Source organism: Dendrobates tinctorius, unplaced genomic scaffold (assembly GCF_039654945.1).
Source record: "Dendrobates tinctorius isolate UK_male_01 unplaced genomic scaffold, ASM3965494v1 ptg000008l, whole genome shotgun sequence".
Lineage (NCBI taxonomy): Eukaryota > Metazoa > Chordata > Amphibia > Anura > Dendrobatidae > Dendrobates > Dendrobates tinctorius.
Window position 1 is genome coordinate 42,173,844 of NW_027361676.1, and position 20,969 is coordinate 42,194,812.

General features: G+C 44.8%; 1 protein-coding gene across 4 annotated transcripts in view; it reads right to left on the reverse strand.

Annotated features, from left to right (window-relative positions):
- HPF1 (histone PARylation factor 1) overlaps positions 1–20,969 on the reverse strand; it is a 44,010-nt gene that overhangs the window by 13,450 nt on the left and 9,591 nt on the right. Inside the window, exons 3-7 of one of the 4 annotated variants that reach the window (XR_012232549.1) lie at positions 19,205–19,388; positions 17,395–17,493; positions 17,020–17,170; positions 5,819–5,909; positions 1,161–3,919 (exon numbers count right to left, since the gene is read on the reverse strand). Coding sequence is in view for 2 of the 4 variants with exons in the window: in XM_073577291.1 (XP_073433392.1) it covers positions 5,819–5,909; positions 17,020–17,170; positions 17,395–17,493; positions 19,205–19,388 (525 nt within the window). In the remaining 2 variants the exon portion in view is untranslated. Of the gene's footprint in view, positions 1–68; positions 1,135–1,160; positions 3,920–5,818; positions 5,910–17,019; positions 17,171–17,394; positions 17,494–19,204; positions 19,389–20,969 lie in introns of those variants that run through there. The other 3 variants (XM_073577291.1, XM_073577274.1, XM_073577283.1) reach the window with 3 other exon arrangements.

Sequence of the window (20,969 nt, forward strand, 5' to 3'; positions counted from 1 at the left end):
GAAGGCCTTTTTCCTTTCTTTTGCCTTGGCGAGAATTTCGTCTAAGGCTTTCCCGAAGAGGAACTCACCCTCGCATGGGGTTGCACTAATTTTGGATTTTGACTGTGCATCCCCTTTCCAGCTCTTTATCCACAGCGCGCGTCTGGCGTTATTCACCAGGGCTGCCGACCTTGCTGCCAGTCTTAGGGTGTCCACTGAAGCGTCTGCCATAAAGGCAGCTGCCCCTCTTATCAACGGGATGGCTGCACGCAGTTTCTCCCTTGACACTCTTTGCTCAATCTGCTGGTCTAATTGATCTAGCCATATCAGCATTGACCTAGCAGTACATGTGCTGGCTATTGCGGGTTTGAATACCCCGGTGGTGGATTCCCAGGACCTTTTGAGCGAAGATTCAGCCTTTCGGTCCAATGGGTCTGCTAACAATCCTGCGTCCTCGACCGGGATCGAGGTTTGTTTGGAAGTGGAGGATATGACAGCGTCCACCTTTGGTATTTTAGTCCATTTTAATAGATCTTCATCAGTGAACGGGTACTTCCGTTTTGAAGCGGATGGGAGAAAACCCCTCTGGTCGTGTTTTTCCCACTCCCTTTTGATGAGATCTTTAATTGCCGGTATCACTGGAAATGATCTCCTCTTTTTCTCTGCCAATCCCGCAAACATAATGTCCTGCGCGGTCTGGGCTCCCCTTTCCTCTTCACACCCCATAGTATTTCTAACAGCTTTTACCAGGTTATCTACGCTGTCCAGTGGAAAACAAGCGCGTCCTTCCACCTCCGAGGATGATGATGAGGACGTGGATGCGGAGCCTGAGTTTAACTCCTGTTCTTCCTCTGACTCTGAACTAACAATGACCTGTTTTCTATGACTGGACTCTGCTGGAGTGCTGGCGCGGTTGATGGCTTGTATTTCCTCCCTAATTATGGCTCGGATATCCTTAGAAGATATTGTCGACCCCTGCCTGGTCTCTTTAATGCATTGTTTGCAGAGTTTTTTGGGGTAGGAGTCAGGGAGAGGCTCTGAACATAATGCGCATTCTTTATGTTTTGTTTTTCCTTTTTTCTTTGACTGAAGTGGGAGGTCAAAGGTAAAGAGAGGGGGGAGGGGGGGGGGGGGGAGAGGAGGTTAGCTTAATAGGTAGAGCATATACTTTGCACACTCACCCAGTGAAGCTTAATACCGGTTCGGATGGCTGAGACGGTTTGGATCGGGTTTCTGCTGCCTCGCTCCTGCGGGCAGTCTCTATCCTGGCGCTGCGGTCCCTGGTGGAGTTGCCCCCAGCTGAATCCCCTGCTGGGGTCTGCGACTCTGCGGGGGACGACATGGTTCCAACGTTGCAGCGCTGTTTTATCTATACACTTATCGTACCCCCAGAAGTCGCCCTGTCACAGGGCGCATGCGCCGCGTCATCGCCATCTTACCCCGGAAGTTCAACCATTACCCCCGGATGCCAGACCGGCCCGCTCCCTGGTAAGACCGGGCGGCCCTCCCCAGACCCGGCCATTACCACTATGCCACCAGACGAGGGGGGAGCCGTCAAACGGAGTCTCCCCCGACGCTGCTTCCGGACCGCAGCCCCTGCCGTTCCCGAAGAGACCGCACAGGCGGATGCATGGCCCAGGTAAGATCCTGCAGGATCCTGCTCCATTTGGAAAAGGAAACCAAAACTGAGGAGGAAAGGCGGACCGCCCCTTTTATCTTTCCTGTAGGGTTTCCTGTTCCAAATGGGCGGATCCGATACCTCCAGTGGGTGCTGTCGTGGCGAAGAGTAAAACATTAGATATTTCCCCAAAATTTAAACGTGATCATTGTACTGTTAAGAGATTTGTGGTTGATTCTGAGCATAGACATGTTTGTGCTGATAAAGGCAGAATGAGGAAGGTTTCTGCCAGGCAAGTTCATCGGATTAAGAGAGCGGCTGCTAAAAAGCCATTACAAACCAGCAAACAGATATTTAAAGCTGCTGGTGCCTCTGGAGTCCCTCAAACCTCAAGGTGTAGGATCCTTCAAAGGCTTGCTGTGGTGCATAAACCTACTATTCAGCCACCCCTAAACAGTGTTCACAAGCAGAAATGGTAGCAGTGGGCCCAGACATACATGAAGACTAATTTTCATACAGTCTTGTTTACTGATGAGTGTCGAGCAACCCTGGATGGTCCAGATGGATGGAGTAGTGGATGGTTGGTGGATGGCCACTATGTCCCAACAAGGCTGCGACATCAGCAAGGAGGTGGAAGAGTCATGTTTTGGGCCGGGATCATGGGGAAACAGCTGGTAGGGCTCTATAAGGTTCCTGAAGGTGTGAAAATGACCTCTGCAAAGTATATAGAGTTTCTGACTGACAGCTGTCTTCCATGGTATAAAAAGCAGAAATGTGCCTTCAGGAACAAAATCATTTTCATGCATGACAATGCACCATCTCATGCTGCAAAGAATACCTCTGAGTCATTGGCTGCTATGGGCATAAAAGGAGATAAACTAATGGTGTGGCCACCATCCTCCCCTGACCTCAACCCTATAGAGAACCTTCGGAGTATCATCAAGCAAAAGATCTATGAGGGTGCGAGGCAGTTCACATCAAAACAGCAGCTCTGGGAGGCTATTCTGACTTCATGCAAAGAAATACAAGCAGAAACTCTCCAAAAACTCAAAAGTTCAATGGATGCAAGAATTGTGAAGGTGATATCAAAGAAGAGTTCCTATGTTAACATATAACTTGGCCTGTTAGGATGTTTTGGAGTTAAATAGCTTTTTTGTTCAGTGAATGTGACCTCCTAATGCTGCAAATTCCACAAATGAACATTTTCAGTTCTTTAAAACATATCAAATGTTTAGAAATTCTACTTTGCCTAATAATTTGGAACAGTGCAATTTGAGATTTTATTCATTTTGGAGATTATACTGTTATCATTTGGAGGTTTCTTCAATAAAATTTGATGTATACGCTAACAGGTGATGACTTATTAGACTGTCATTTGTACTGACTATTTAGGAAAATCATAGAAAAATATCATTTGCATAATAATTTGGAACAGTGTACATACAGTCACTACAGAGTGATCTATTTCAAGTATTTATTTCCGTTAATGCCACCCCTGATGCGCGTTTCACGTTAGCTTTCTCAAAAGGGAATAACAGCAGCCTTGAAAAGATTAAATGATTCTGATAGATGCTACTGCAAAAGTGCCTTCGCCTGCCCCTTGTCGCTGCAGCCAAAAAAAAATTTACACTACAATAAAATGGCGCCGGAGGCGGCGCATGCACCGTAGATACTAATGCACAGCCCATGTTGCCATTTTGATGTAGTGTAATTTCATTTTGTCTGCAGCAACTAGGAGAAGGCAGACGCTTGCGCAGTAGCATCTATCGGAACTCGATAGAGGCTAATGCGCAGCCGATGGTGCCATTTTGATGGTGATTTTTGTTTCTTTTCAACAGCGCAAGATAATAGGCACTAACTGACAAGTGATTGGTGGCGTCTTCACACTTTTTGATGAAGTAACATGGTTTGTTTTTTTAAAAAAACACACATTAGTATAATCATTAGGTCAATGAGGGATCAGTGACCTGTCAGCAGTCTGCATTATGAATATAATCAGAGCACCACATATATGAATACCCTGCCTTAAGACACGAGCATATCATTAAACTAAAAATAAGGATTAAAGCACAAGATGGATTTCATCAACAAAGGTATCATTTTATTCAGTACAGTAGATTACTATGCACAATCCTGCTGACAGGTTCCCTTTAAGAAGAGGCCATTCAAAAATTTGGGTGAGATTAACAAGGAGTGGACTGCTGCTGGAGTAATTGCTTCAAGAGTCACCACACACAGACATATCCAGGACATGGGTTACAAGTGTCACATTCCTTGTGTCAAGCCACTCATTACCAATAGATAATGCCAGAAGCGTTTTACCTGGGAGAAAGAAAAAAACAAAAAAAAAAAAAAAAAAAACTGGACTTTTGCTCAGTGTTCCAAGGTGTTGTTTTAAGATGAAAGTAAATTTTGCATTTCACTTGGAAATCAAGGTCCCAGAGTCTGGAGGAAGAGTGGATAGGCACACAAATCAAGCTGCTTGAGATCTAGTGTGAAGTTTCCACAATCAGTGATGGTTTGGGGAGCTATGTCATCTGCTGGTTTACAAACAGTATCACTGTGCTTGATTGGCCAGCAAACTCGCCTGACCTTAACCCCATAGAGAATCTCTGGAGTATTGTCAAGAGGAAGATGAGAGACACCAGACCCCACAATGCAGACGAGCTGAAGGTTGCTATCAAAGAAACCTGGGCTTCCATAACACCTCAGCAGTGCCACAGGCTGATCACCTCTATGCCACCCCGCATTGATGCAATAATTGATGCAAAAGTAGCCCCAACCAAGTATTGAGTGCATTTACTGAATATACATTTCAGTAGGACAACATTTCAGATTTTAAAATAATTTTTCAAGCTGCTGTTATAACGTATTCTAATTTACTGAGATAATGACTTTTGGGTTTTCATTGGCTGTAAGCCATAATCATCAACATTAACAGAAATAAACACTTGAAATAGATCACTCTGTTTGTAATGACTATGTGAGTTTCACTTTTTGTATTGAAGAACTGAAATAAATTAACTTTTTGATTATATTCTAATTTTGTGAGAAGCACCTGTATCAGTATATTGCACTTTTCAGCATAAAATGTATATGCAAACAGTATTTAAGATACCGGCGGAACCACTGAATTTTCCTTGGTCTTTTCCGTGAAGCACCAACTCAGCTGCTGGCTTTTCTCTGTAGTTTATACTATAACTATCAAGCAGCCCAAAAAATGATTGATACTTCTTATAAGAAACTTGTCAGCAGGATTGTGCACAGTAACCTACAGACACTGTAAGGCTGACTCTGTTATACTGATTACAATGACACCTTGGTTGATGAAATCCGTCTTCTGGTTGTTGCGCAATCTTGATTTTCAGTTAATGACATTCTCGTGCTCTGGGTCAGCCCGTGTGGAGGGGGGGGGTAGTCCTTCATATGGTGCTCCGATTAGCTATTCATACTGATGGCTTATGACAGGTCACTGGTCCCTATTTTACATACTGAATATTATACATATTGGGGGTGGGGGGGGGACTCCCTCAACATGCCGTCAGCCGTGCAGTAGCATTTATTGGCGATCCGGAGTACAAGAACCCAAAAACTGAAAATAAAGATTAAACAACAACCACAAGATGGATTTCATCACCCCAGGTATCATTGTAATCAGTATAACAGAGCCAGCCTGACACTGTCTGTAGGTTACTGTGCACGATCCTGCTGACAGGTTCCCTTTAAGTCTTTCATGGTTTCCAATCCCTGATGCAGTAAACAGAAGTAACAAAAGACTGAACATGTGCACAGCAAGTCGTTTCTCCATTGCTGTGCATTATGTTCACTATTTTGCAGTAAGTTTTTCAGCGTTTGAGGCAGGTTCTAGGCCACCAGAAAAGAAACTATATGCACACAGCCTAATTGGATTCTATAATAAAACTAATAAATGTGATTAAGATAATAGAGACTGTCTTCTGCAGTACTCATGTATTAGCAGAAAGGAAAGATTGATCATTTTAATTATAGTTTCCTTTATTGATGCAGGCACCAATAAAACGATGCATTAAAAGTCTTGCCAACTCCTAAATTGAGTAGTTTAGTGAAATTTGAATACAAACAACATGGTATTCTCATGTCATAAGGGGTTATGCTGCCCCTATGACTCTACACAATTTGTCATGGGTATAAGGAGACTGAGTGGGGGGGGACCAAAAAAAAAACAAAAAAAAAAAACCTCACCATCTGTTTCAGGCAATTCTCTGTATCCAACATCAGTCTTCTTGTCCACAGGGACAACCAAACCTGCACCGTGGAATGACTTTGTCACCACCTAGTACAAGTAATAGGTGAAACATCAGATACACACTTTCACTGAAACATGGAATACATCAATGCAAATTTAAGCAATATAAGTATTTTTTAGGCCAGTGGTGCCTCACATTTTCATCGAGAGTCACATCAGCATTTTGTTTGCCTTCAAAAGGGCTGTTTGCTTTTAATTGTAAGACTGTTTTCATGTAACTACTCCTTAACATATTGTTATATATAACCTGAGACACCATCCGTATCAACTGACATGTTATTAATAACAAAACAAAATGCCAGCGGGCAATTTATCTTCGCCTACATCCAGTGCGGTTCTGCTAGTCTTACCAATTCATGTGATGACGATTCAGACTCTGGATCACTGTGCTCCATGAAGGACTTGGAAGGCAAGTCTATGCAGTATCACAACAAGGTTCCATAGGCTTACATTGTAAAAAGACCTCTGGCTCATGTATAGAGTGATCTGGAGAGTCTAAATCCTCAGAACAGGAGAAGAACGGCGCAGGATACCAGAGATGACAGTGATAGCCAGAATATAAAATTTACACTGGTTTGGGGGGGGGGGGGGGGCACTTCTATCTAGTGGCAGAATACAGTCAAAGATGTAGTGAAGAGGACTGCATACAAAGACTTGCACAGAGTGTGGTACAAAAGGTGTATTATGCATCAATGGAAGTGTCCCAGAAGGCCTATGTGTATGTACTTTTTTGTAGGTTGCGGACAAAGCAGCTCAAGTTGTTCCACCAAACATGTTACGGTTTACCACTTGGTCAGTGAAAGGCCGAGAAATCCTTTAGGACCATGTTATACAAGAGCCAGTGGCTCTGAAAACAGATATAAAAAGTACCTTATCCATTGGAGGAGCAGATCTGTATTTTCAGAACAGAAACTACATAAAAAAACACAACAAAAGAAAAACAAATTCCTGGTTTTTGTTCATTCTGCCTCCCAAAAACCTAAACCACATATTGCGTCCACATGTTTGGCATTTCTTTAGTGATGAGAGCCCACCTAATTTACTGGTGTGTGTCTCCAGAAGCATGAGCTGGGCATAATGTACTGGTCTACAACGGCAGTTTGGGAATTTATCTTCAGATGTAGTGACTATTTTGCCTCCATATGTATTCTCTAGAAACAAGCAGTAGTGGATGTTGCTGAGTGAAAAATTGCAAAAAGAGGTATAATTCCCTAAATGGGGGTCACTTGAGGGAGGGATTTTGCTCTTCTAGCCCTTAGGGGCTTTGTATATGAAGATTGCAAACTTTTTTTTTTTTTTTTTAGGAAAATCTGCGTTCCAGGAGCCAAATTGTGTTCCGTCCCTCCCATAGTAGAAATTGTGGGACAAATTGTGCTGCCATCTTTACCCACTTCTTGTGTGAAAATGTAAAGTCTGGGGCTGAAAAAGTTTTGGTGGTAGAAATGTAGTTATTTTTTTCTTCACTGCACAATGGTATACAATTCTGTGACACACCCATGGTGTCAATATGATCACTGCTCCCCTAGATGAATTCATTGAGAGGTGTCTTTTGTAAATTGGGGTCACTTATGGAGGGGCGGGGGTTCTGCTGTTCTGGCACCGGCAAGCCGTAACAGTAAAATCTGCACTATAATATGGCACTCCTTCCCTTTTGAGCTTTGCACTGTGCCTGAAAAGTATTTTCCCATTACATGTGGGGTATTGGTGCACTCAGCAAAAAAAAAAAAATAAAAAAGATAAAAAATGGACCTCAGTTTGTTGAAAAAAATATTTCTCCTATCAGACCTTAAAAATTTTTTTTTTTTTAAACTTGGGGCTAAGACAACATTTCAGTGGTAAACATGTATTCTCTATCGCTTCATTGGGGGGGGGGGGGGACACAGAAACCATCCCCCCAATGAAGGCTCAGAGAAATAGATTTTACGGTAAGCAACTAAAAATCCTGTTATTTACTCTCTTCACCGCTCAGTAGTATAAGGTTCTGTGAGGCACGTATGGTGTCAATATGATCACTGCATCCCTAGATGAATTCATTGGGGGGTGGAGTTTATAAGGAAGAGAGTTGACAAATGGGGGGGGGGGGGTGTCTGTTATTCTGGCAAGGGCTCTGCCAATGTGACATGGCACCCTCAAATCAGTGAAGCAAAATCTGAACTCCAATATGGCACTTCTTCCCTTCTGAGCTTTGAACTTTGCATGAAAACTACTGTTTGGGTGCTTGGAAGGGAAGGAGCGTCATTTGACTTTTTGAATGAGATTTGCTGGAATCAATAGCGGCCGCCATGTTCAGTTTTTGGAGAGCCCCTGATGTGCCTAAACAGTGGAAGCCCCCCGACAAGTGACATTTTGGAAAGTAGACCACTCAAGGAATGTGGTGAGCACCAGATGCTTCACAGAAGTTTATAACGAGCTGTGAAAAAATAAATAAAATCACGTTTTCCCCACAAAAATATTATATTAGCCCCAATTTTTTTTATTTTCACAAGGGTAACAGGAGAAACTGCATCACACAATTTGTTGTGCAATTTCTCCTACGTACGCCGATCCCCCATATGTGGCGTAAAACTACTTTTCTCCCACATATGGGGTATCGGCATACTCAGAAGAAATTGCACAAATTGTATGAAGCAATTTCTCCTGTTACCCTTCCGAAAATGCAAAATATCGAGCTATAAAAGGAAAAAAAAAAAAAAAAGTGCTTTTTCGATTATAAACTTCTGTGAAGCATCTGAGAGTTCAATATGCTCACCACACATCTAGGCAAGTTCCCTGAAGTGTCCAGTTTCCAAAATATTGTAACTTGTTTGGGATTTTCACTGTTTAGGCATATCAGGGGGCTCTTGAAACACAACATGGTGTTCGCTAATTGTGCCAGCAAATTTTGCATTAAAAAAAGTGGCGCTCTTTCACTTCCAAGCTTTGCCATGCGCCCAAACAGTGGTTTTCCCCCCACATACGGGATATCGGAATGCTCAGGTGGAATTGCGCAACAATTTTTGGGGGCCATTCTTTGTTAGCCTTGTGAAATAAAAATTTGGGTCCAAAATAAAATTTGTGTCAAAGAAAATTAAATTTTTTTCCCACATTCCAAAAACTCCTGTGAAGAACTTCTTGAATGTGGTATTGAACAACTTGAGGGGTTCAGTTTTTAGAATGTTGGCACTTTTGGGTATTTTTTATTACATAGAATCCTCAGTCACTTCAAATGTAATGTGGTCCCAAAAAAAAAATAAATTTGTAAACTTTGTTGAGAAAAAAAAAAAAAAAAAAATCCGCTGGTCAACTTTTAAACTTATAGCCTATTAAAAAAAAAAAAAAAAAATTTGTTTCAAAAATTGTGCTGATGCAAAGTAGACATGTGGGAAAGTATTAAGTTACGTACCGGTAACGGTATTTTTCGGAAGCCCATGACAGCACCACGAGAGAGGGGATCCGCCCTATAGGAACAGGAAACCTACAGATACAAAAGGGCGGCACCTCTCCCACGCATCAGTTGGATTACAGAGCTTGAGAGGCTACCATGGTTAGTACACAACATATGATATATACAACCTATCTACCCTATTTAACTGAATTATTTCATACCATCTCCCACCTATGGTGATTCTATAAACAATCTTCTAAAGGAGTGCACCTCTATACGTGAACAAGGGAGGGAACTAAGGGTGCTGTCATGGGCTTCCGAAAAATACCGTTACCGGTACGTAACTTAATACTTTATTCGGACTCCCATGACAGCACCACGAGAGAATTACAGAGATGTAAACTAACTTAGGGAGGGACTACAGCCTGCAGCACCCTTAGCCCGAAGGTGAGGTCTGAGGAGGCACCCATGTCTAACCGATAGTGGTTAAAAAAGGTGGAAGGAGATGACCAGGTGGCCGCCTTACATATTTAATCAATTGATACTCCAGATCTCTCCGCCCAGGATGACGCCATTGCCCGAGTGGAATGTGCCCTCAGATTCTGTGGAGCCGGACCGCCACCTGCTGTGTAGGCAAGAGAGATAGCCTCCCTAATCCACCTTGCTAATGTGCGTTTTGATACTCTGTATCCTTTCCTGGAACCTTGGAAGGATAGGAATAATGCGTTCTCCTTCTTCCAAGGATCCGTGGCTGCTAAATATGTCAGTAAGCATCTTCTAATATCTAACGTCTGGAGTTTCTGCTCTTTAGGGTTGGTTGGGTTAGGGAGGAAGGAAGGCAGAACTATCTCCTGTGTCCTGTGGAATTGTGTTGCTACCTTGGGAAGGTATGCTGGATCTGGCCTTAGGATCACTCTATCCTGTAAGAACTCTGTGTAAGGAGGCAATCTGGAGAGTGCCTGTATGTCGCTCACCCTACGTGCGGATGTTATTGCTACGAGAAATGCTGTTTTAAGGGATATAATCTTTAGTGAGGCGGAATCTAAAGGTTCAAACGGACTTTCTGTCATGGCTGTAAGGACTAAGTTTAAGTCCCACGGTACGCATCTGTCTTTGTGTATAGGTCTCGATCTGGCCGCTGCTCTGATGAACCTTGCTACCCAATAATCTTTTGCAATATCAGCTGCAAACAGGGCCCCTAAGGCTGAAACTTGTACTTTCAGCGTGCTTGTGGAGAGACCCAATTCGAAACCTTTCTGGAGAAATTCCAGAATCTGTTTCGTGGGAATTCCATCTCTGATGTCAAAGTGAAAGGTGGACAGGAAGCGTTTCCAGGTCCTAGCATAGATATTAGTGGTGGTTAATTTTCTGCTTCTTAGGAGGGTGTCAATTAAGTTCTTGGAGAACCCTCTATTTTTTAACAGTGACCTTTCAAATACCACGCCGTCAAATGAAGTCCCGCTACTTGTGGGTGGCTGACTGGCCCCTGGTAGAGGAGATCCGGAAGGTTCGGCAACACCCAGGGATCGCCTATCGACATGGTCCTCAACCATGCGAACCAGGTCCTCCTGGGCCAAAAGGGGGCAATCAGTATGACTCTTGCCTGATCCTCTCTGATCTTCCTGACTACCAGAGGAAGAAGATTCAATGGTGGGAAGGTGTATGCCAGAGAAAAATCCCATCTTATCAGTAGGGCATCCACCGCCAGGGGATTTTCCCTGGGGTTCAGAGAGCAGAACAATCTTTCTTTTCTGTTTTTCCTGGTGGCAAAGAGGTCTACCTCTGGCTGGCCCCATCTGCGGACAATCTGGCGGTAAATATTTTTGTTCAAGGCCCATTCTCCTTGTCTTAGAGCCTTGCGGCTTAAAAAGTCTGCTCTTACATTGTCTTTTCCGCTGATGTGGAGCGCGGTCAAAGATAGACAATTTTCCTCTGCTATCTGGAGGAGCCGTTCTGTTATCTGCATCAGAGCGCTGGAGCGGGTTCCACCTTGGTGGTTGACATATGCTACCGCTACCTGGTTGTCCGAGTGTATCCTCACATGATGGCCCTGCAGGTAGATAATGAGTTTCTTGACTGCCCGCTCTATCGCCAATAGTTCTCTCTGGTTGGATGAGATTTCAGAATTAGAATCCCACTGGCCCTGTACCACTATGTCCCCCATATGGGCTCCCCAACCGAAGGAACTTGCGTCTGTGGTTATAATACGGGTTATCTGTGTTATCCAGGGCACCCCTGACGCTAGGTTCTCGCTCTCAAGCCACCATCTCAGTGATGTAACAGTTGAGGGGCTTAGACACATCCGACCTTGTAAGGAGCCTCCAAGGGCCCTGCTATTAAACAAGACGTCGTTTTGAAGGGTTCTGGTATGGAACTGTGCCCACCTTACTGCTGGGATGCATGAAGTTAGAGAACCTAACAGGGACATGGCCTGTCTGAGGGTCATAGATGGATTATCCATTGCCCGAAGGACCTGCTCCTGTATCTTTTGTATTTTATCTAGTGGTAGCAGGCACCGCTGAGTGTTTGAATTTAGTATCAACCCTAAAAATTTCTGTATCTTTAAGGGTTGGAGTCGGGATTTTTCGTAGTTTAAAATCCATCCCAGGTTTTCTAACCTGGATTTAGCTTTTTCTATCTGGGATTTACAATGACCCACCGATTTTCCTACAATCAAGAAATCGTCTAAATATGGAATGATTAAGACGTCCACCTCCCGTAAGTGAGCCATAACTTCGGCCACTAACTTTGTAAAAACCCTGGGTGCTGCTGAGAGACCAAAGGGAAGGGCTCTATACTGAAAATGACATACTGTGCCCTCTACTGACACTGCCACCCTCAGGAACTGCTGGAAGTCTGTATGGATAGGTACATGATAGTACGCGTCTTTCAAATCTATGACTGCCATAAAACAACCTTTAAACAATATTTTTATTGTTGTATTAATGGACTCCATTTTGAATTTATGATTAATCAAAAACTCGTTAAGGGAACGAAGGTTTATAATCGTTCTGAATGTGTTATCAGGCTTCTGGATTAGAAACAGGGGAGAGTAAAACCCTCTTCCTCTTTCAGCCTCTGGAACCTCTACCAGAACATTTTTCTGACATAGGCTCAAGACTTCCGCTTCTAAAGCCGCTTGCTCAAGATGAGAAGATCTTAAGGGGGTCAGTTTAAAGGTGTTCCGCGGGATCTGGGTAAACTCCAACCTAAGCCCGGTGGATATTACCTTACGCGCCCAGTCACTATTCGTAATCTGTGACCATGCCGGGAAGAAGGATGACAGTCTACCCCCTACGGGAACCGCTAGTCATTGGTTTGGTTTCTTTTGATCTCTCGACGAGCGTGTAAACATATAGCCCGTACCTCGTCTCCTTCTGTCTTCCCATCTGGGTCGATCTCTAACAGGCGAAGAGTTGCGCCTTCTCCCCTGGCCAAATCTCCTACCAAATGGGCGACGGTAGGACGCTGATGAAAGGTTTGGAAACTTTTTCTTGTCGTCCCCCGCCTTTTCAAGCAGCTCGTCTAAGACAGTCCCAAACAAATATTCGCCCTCACATGGAATCGCACAGAGCTTTGCTCTGGACTGGATGTCTCCCTGCCAGCACTTTAGCCACAGGGCTCTGCGAGCTGCGTTAGAAAGACCTGCTGCTCTGGCGGCCATTTTCACTGCATCCGCTGAGGCGTCTGCCAGGAAGGCTGCTCCCTCTTGGATGGTCGGTAGGGCCCCAAGAATTGTCTGTCTTGATGTACCCTGCTTTAGTTGTGACTCCAACTGGTCCAACCAGACCATCATGGACCTGGCCGTGCACGTTGAAGCCACTGCTGGTCTTAAGGACCCGGCCGCCATCTCCCAGGTGTTTTTTAGGAAAGTATCAGCTTTCCTATCTAAGGGATCTTTAAGGGCTCCCATGTCCTCAAATGGGAGCGAGGATTTTTTTGATGCCTTCGCAATGGCAGCGTCTAATTTGGGGGCTCTGTCCCAAGAACTTACTGCCGGATCGTCGAAGAAGGTATCTCCTTTTGAGGGCGGGTGGTAGCGACCCTCTTTTGTCCGGTTTTTTCCACTCTCTGTGGATCAGATCCTGTATTTTTTGATTCAACGGAAAGACTCTCCGCTTCCTCTGTTCCAGCCCACCGAACATGACATCCTGCATGGATAAATGGGGCTTAGGCTCCTCTACCTCCATTGTCCCTCTGACTGCTTTGACCAGCTTATCTACCCGGTCAAGAGGCAGACAAAATCGCCCCGAGTCCTCTTCTCCTGAGGAGGACGAGGGAGATGAAGCCTGGGAGTCTCTGCTTTTTCTCCACTCTATCGAGGAATCAGATTCCGCCGGGACCTCGCCCCTTAGACTTTGCGGCTGAGACAAGGACTTTAGGGTTTCCCTCATTTCTACCCTGACAATGTCTCTCAAACTCGCCGCTACTGCAGGCGACTCATCTGCCACCGTCTGCTGAATACAAGGGGGGCACAATCTTTTGAGGCATGCATCCGGTAATGGGCATGCACAGAGTGCGCATTCCCTATGCTTATTTTTAGTTGTAGCTTTCTTTCCCTAGAAAAGAAAAAACACAGAAGGGGGGTCCCGTCACTGAGTGAACTTTCACGAAGATCACTTACCAGTGCCACAATCAAGTACCGGAGAACGAGGGGGAATTCTTTCGGTCGATGCTCCTGTCTGCCTGGAGGAGCTCTTACGAGTGGACTGGTCACTTCGTCCCGCATTACTGTCACGGGACCCTTTCTTTTTCTGTTTGACCTGCCGAAGGTCATCCAGGGGCGGCAGTGATGTTTGCCGCTGCTGCCCTTGCTTCTGCCGCTGCTGCTCTCGATCGCTTTCCATTACCACTGCTGCTGCTGCACACTGCTGCATGTAGTAATGTGGCCAAGGCAAGGAACCCTGCCCGGGTCCCGCCTAAATACCCCCTCCTCCGGTCAGCAGTATCCATGCCGCGCCCCTCCCCCCCCCTTAACGGAGCTCCCTACCCCAGCTGGCGCCCGAACTCGCGCCATCGGTGTTTCCGATGGGCGCCGCCATCTTGGAATTGCCGCGCATGCGCAGTGGCGCGCTGACCCGGAAGCGCCTCCTCCGCCCGCCCCCTGACGTCACCGCTACCCCGGAAACGCCGGAAGCCCCGCGGGACGCCCGGGAGCTTCGGAGCAGCGCCGGTCGCAGCCCCCTGCACAGCGCTGCCACCCATGTGCGCCGCCGGAGCCGGAAATCCCCGGGGGGGGGGGGTATACTTACCGGCGGCGGCTAATTTCCTGGAGACGGCCATCCTCCGGACGCCGCTCCCTGCTGTCCACGCCACCGCCGTGACACCCATCCTGGGCCACCGTGGCGTCTTCCAGGAAATCCGAACCAGGCCGAGGTAGGAGACCCCCTCGCTACCGGTGTCGGCTGGCCGGCCTGGGATCCAAATCTTCTGTAGGATCCCGTCCCCTCAGGAACAGGAAACCAACTGATGCGTGGGAGAGGTGCCGCCCTTTTGTATCTGTAGGTTTCCTGTTCCTATAGGGCGGATCCCCTCTCTCGTGGTGCTGTCATGGGAGTCCGAATAAAGGTTATTAACTACCGTATATACTCGTGTACAAGCAAGGTTTTCAGTTTTTTTTTGTTTTGTTTTTTTTTTTGTACACACATGGTCCCAAAAGCCAGCAGGGGAGGCGGAGCGACAGAGCTGCGGGTCACAGAGCCAGGAGCCGGCGGCTGTGACTAAAACCTGTGCCGCTGCTGTAATAGCGCACAGTGCCAGCCGCAGGCTTCTAGCACACACTCACCTGCACGCCATTGGCGAGTCGGTGACACTGCATCTCGTTCCGGTGGCAGCAGCTCTCTTCCAGCTGAGCGGTCACGTGGTACCGCTCATTAAGGTAATGAATATGCACGCATCTCCACTCCCATAGGCGTGGAGTACATATTCATTACCTTAATGAGCGGTACCACAGGACCGCTCGGCTGGAAGAAAGCTACTGGAAGCCGGAACAAGATGCAGTGCCACCGAGGGAGCGCAGGCAGGTAAATTAAAAATTGATGAGATATAGATATATATATATATATATATATATATATATATATATATATATATATATCTTAACAGGAATCATACATCGGGATAAGGAGCCATGCATACCAGAAGAGGGACCAGGGGAGCCATGCATACAGAATAAGGACTGGAGAGCCATGCATCCCAGGAGGGACAATGACAGGGGAGCAATGCATACCACATAGGGATGAGGGGACAATGCATACCCGGGCTTATACTCGAGTCAATAAGCTGACCCATTTTTTCGTGGCAAAAGTAGGTGCCTCGGCTTATAATCGAGTATATACGGTATTTTGTGCGACCCATCTCTAATTTAAAGTTTGAAAATTGCTAAATATTCCAAATTTTCGCCAATTTTTTTTCCCCACAAATAAACACAAGTCATATCAAAGAAATATTACCACAGACTTTTTGTGACATTGTTCTTCATGAATCAGTGGAATCCATTGAAGTGACACTAGTCAGAATTGTAAAGATTGGCTTGGTCATTAACGTGCAAACCACCTTGGGCCCCCTCCACCCAAAAAATTGTGCAACACAACTTTTTTGCAATTGCAACACGCTTGCAATTTTGTTACCACTTTCCAGTGCATCACATGACAATTTATTTTATCATTCAAAAGTACAACTCGATCTGCTAAAAAACAAGCCCTCATATGGCTATTAGGATGGAAAAATAAAGTTATGGCTCTAGGAAAAAAAACTAATATACACACACACACAGACACACAGGGGTATGCTCCCCTACCAGCAGCCCTGAGGATCCAGTACAAGTAGCTACAGAGGCAATGCCTGCTTCAGTCAGGTGAGGAGTGCGTCATAAGATGTTTATATCATGATGCACTCACCCATAAGAGTGCAACTTATGATCATAGTAGAAAAAAAAATTTAAAAAAAATTGGTTGGACAACCTCTAGTGTACTTTACCAAGAAATAGACACAAGATGAAGGATTAAAACAACCTGAACAGAGTCAATGTTTTTGTTTATATGGGATAGACAGAACTAAGCAACAGCACATGTGAAAAAGACTTGAATGTTTTAATAGATCAGACTACAGATGAGTCAACAGCATGATGCAGCAGCAAAAAAGGCAAACACGGTTCTATGATGTATTAAGAGAAGCATAGTGTCTAGATCATGTGAAGTAATTATGCCCCTCTACTCCTCCTTGGTTAGCCCTCATCTGGAATACTGTGTCCAGTTCTGGACACCATATTTCAAACAAGACATGAACAAACTGGAGCAAGTTCAGAGAAGAGCCACCAGGATAGTGAGCGGACTGTGATGTTCTAAGAAGAATGGTTAAAGGATCTGCGAATGTTTAGCTTGCAAAAAAGAAGGCTGAGAGATTTTTTTTGTCGTCCGCCAGAAAGGATTTTAGGGTTACATTCCCGGCTGACTTCCTTTCTCTGGGCATGCGCACTATAAAATGCGGATCCTGCAGCAAAGAAAAAAAAAAAAAAACGTTGCAGGGTCCGTCCAGGCATGTCGGCAGACGCAAAAATTGGCGGATCCGCAAAAAAGCGGATCCAACGGATGGCCATCCGTCAAGATTCACCGGTAATGCAACTCAATGGGGAAAAAAACAGATCCGCCAAAAAAAAAATGGCGGATCCGTTTTTTTCAAAAACCAGCGGATTTTGACTGATGGTCAAAAACGGAAGTGTGAAGCAGGCCTAAGCAGAATATGATATTTAATAATGAAGCCTAGAAGACCAACCTTCTTGTCTCTCTGTTTCATGGATGCAGTTTTCTGGTCCACCGAGTACCCAAGATCACTTGCTGCTGCTATTAGTTTCTCCACCAAATCTTTCACCAGGTTTGCGGTCTTTTTATCAGAGATTTCCTTCAGCTTTTTCACTGCAAACTGTCTGAGTAATAAATGGTACATTATATAGATTCCATAATGCAGAAGCAGTTATGACCATGTCCTGTGTAAAATGGAAAGGGTTTTGGGTACAAACTGATACAAGTACCCCCTCAAAAAAATAAAAAAGGGGGGGGGCGCGCGCGAGGACTTTTTAGTGGTCTACAAGATAAATAAAGAAGGACTATTTTGCTTTTTAACAAATGAATAATAGTGGTAGACACTTACTTGACGGCAGAGAACACATTATCTCCAGTTGCAGTGATGAGACATCCTTTAACTGCATCATTGGAGCCCAGGAAAACAGGGAATTCTTCGGGAGAGTCTCTGAAATGAGACACGGACTTTACTTACACAGTATGGTTTTTATCCAGTATCTCCATATTGTAGGCAGACATCCCTCATATTATACCATAAAAGGGTCTCATGATGTAGCTTCAGGAGCACACTGCTCACAGCTTACTGCTTTGCATGGGGTGGCTTGCTCCTGAGGACCGTTTGGACAGTGGCATGGTCGAACTGTCAGTCCAAATTGTGCTCTCTGCAGATTGAGAGAAGCAGCTTTGCTTCAGCAGCATGGCAGAAGTGCATGTGGGCAGAGGCTCATCAGATCTACTGTTCCAGACAGCTTGGCAGCAGCCCTCGTAATGAGCTCCATCCCTAGGTAAGCAGCCAGGCCAGTGGCTAGTAAGGAAGCAGTGACAGTACACTATTCGATTAAAAGTCCCTTTGTATTCTAAAACAGAGGATTTCCATTAAGAGAAATTTCTAAATAGCTTGTTTTAACAAGCACTCTGAAATCTTACCCACTTAGGAACTTAAAGGGAATCGGTCACCCTTTTCGACTATGAGCTGCCGGAACCAACATCAGGGGCTTATCTACAGCATTCTGTAATGCTGGAGTAGATAAGCCCCCGAGGTAACCTGAAAGAGAAGAAAAAGGGAGTTATATTATACTCACCGAGGGACGGTCCGGTCCGATGGGTGTCGCTGTCCAGTCCAGCGCCTCCCATCTTCATACGATGCCATCCTCTTTGCTGCCTGTCGTGGTGCCAGCGCACAGCTCAAGTCTTGCAGTGTCCTGCTGCAGTGTGCAGACGCCAGGAGAGGCGGAGCCACGACAAGCAGCAAAGAGGACGTCACCGTTAGAAGATGGGAGGCGCCGGACCGGAACACCCATCAGACCAAGATCGGACCGCCCCCCGGTGAATATAATATATCTCCTTTTTCTTCTCTTTCAGGTTACATCAGGGGCTTATCTACAGCATTACAGAATGCTGTAGATAAGCCCTTGATGTCGGTGCCGGCAGCTCAGTCAAAAAAGGGGTGAATGATTCCCTTTAAGACAACCCTTTTAATTCTTTCATAACCATGAAAGCCCCATCTTGGCTCCATCTTCCAAGAACCTTAACTTTATTTTCTTCATTTATCATCGCAGCTGTGTAAGTGCGGTGGGTAGAGTTATGGTTTGGAATTGCAACATTCACCATTACCATAAATGGAATTTTTTTCCCCCGTTTTCTCATTATACATGTGTGTTAAAATAGTAATGAAAAAATTAAATCCCCCCCCCCCCCCCATGGTTTAGGTTTTGCTTCTGCAGTATTCATTATGTAGTGAACGTTACCCAGCAGTATGAGTCTTCATGACAGTACAAGGGTTTAAGATATTATACTTACATATACAGTATATACATTTATTATTTTAACATTTCTAACCCCAGTGTGGTCCACAACCTGTGGCACTCCAGCTTGGTATACTAGATCTGCCATTATGCCCTGACCTCCACAGGCTGTGACTAGTAATTCCACAAATTTAACATGCAAGCAGACTCATCTACCAGTCAGGTAAGTGTAAGTGTCAACCAGCAGCATCTACATAACACCAGTACATGGAGAGGTAATGGACAGTAACATTTCTGAAATACAAGTTAAAAACATTTTTTTAAAATTGCAAACATTTGTCAATACCAAATGAGCCCATCAAATAGAATATAACCAGGGTACTTCCAGTGCAATCATGTAATTATACACCTCACCTGTAATAGCCGATATGATATTGGGTCTTGCTGTCCCCTACGATGATGGTCTGGAACTCAGGGGGGTCGTAGAAGTACCTCCAGTGCAAATTGTAATTAATGTCAGACTTCGCCCCCTTGTGTTTACTGGAAAGAATATCATACGGGCCGACAAGCTGGAGGCCGAGGCTGGAGGTCAGGGCATCTAAGGTAAGAGAAAAAAAAATACACTAACATTTTGGTATTTTATTTATACAATTTTGACTTTTTATAGCCCAGATTCAAATTTTTGGGGTGTAAGAAAATAGGGAAACTGTTACACAACACCGAGTTGTGCAAAAATTTTGCAACTTTCTGCATTGTCACGCCAGTTTTCTCACCTAATCAAATGGGGCACAAAGGAGGTGTGACAACACAGCACGTGTAATTCATGACAAGTTGTGGTATACCTTGTACTAGAAATCTTAAGATTAAGGCCACGTTCACACCTTCAGTATTTGGTCAGCATCATCAGTATTTTTAAGTCGAAAGCAGGAGTGATTGAAAAAAATACAGTAATGGTGATGTGTTTTTATTATACTATTCCTCCGATTGTTCCTCTTCTGGTTTTGGCTTACAAATACTGGAGGTAAAATACTGACCAAATACTGAATGTGTGAACGTGGCCCAAGAGTAAGACTTGTGGAGAGGCACACGCTATTTGTCAGACGCTCTCAATTCATTAAGAGGCACACACCTATAATGAATCAGGCGTGACTCACTCCAACATGCCCCCTCATCAAGACCACCGTTGTAAGATCAAGATTGGCATGAACATTTCATTCCATATTATATTGAAATTGTAAGAAAACACATTAAAATACACCATATGCACAGCTTGATTAAGGCTGTCAGTGTTGTGTTTGGTGACGAAACATCATATAACACTAATGGATGAATAAACATTTTTTTTCCCCCATATTTGTGGTCTAATTTTTTTCCCTCCACTTCTTCCAAGAGCCATAACTTTATGTTATATAAAAATGAATGTATGTGTATATCACCAACCAATCACAAAGCATCTTTCATTTCACCAGAGCTGTTCAAAAGAAGCTGAGCTGTGACTGGTTGATATGAGCAACAGTTTTCCCACTCGACAACACCTCAGCAGACACTGACATGGTGGGAGAAAGCTAGCATCCCTGGGAACATAAGCTCCCAGCCATTGTCTGCCCACCCAGAAAGGAGCAGAGAGCATATGACAGAAATGGATCCCCCCCTCCATGCCCATATCCCCATCACACATACTCCATCCTGTAGGCACATCTTCCCTCTAAAAGGGATCTTTGGTATGGAAGTTAGAGCAAATTCCTCAGCGCTCTGATTCTAACCCCAGGCTTCTATAAAAGGGATCCCCGTAATGGAAGAGAGGGCAAATCCACTCTGTGCTTTGGTTCTGACACCTGGCTGACGGGATGATGTGGGATATTAGGGGTAGTAGTCCGGTGGCTCTGGCTGACGGGATGATGTGGGATATTAGGGGTAGTCCGGTGGCTCTGGCTGACGGGATGATGTGGGATATTAGGGGTAGTAGTCCGGTAGCTCTGGCTGACAGCATAATGTGGGATATTATAGTGAATGTGGCTATGCGGAGTGGGCGGGGCTATACAGTGAGATATATAATTTGTTATAACTAACCGTAGTTAGTTACTATGCCCGGGCAGCGCCGGGCTCGTCAGCTAGTCATCAATAAAACAGTATGAAGTCTTGCAGAATCAGGACGAGATCGTTTTGAATGACACCATTC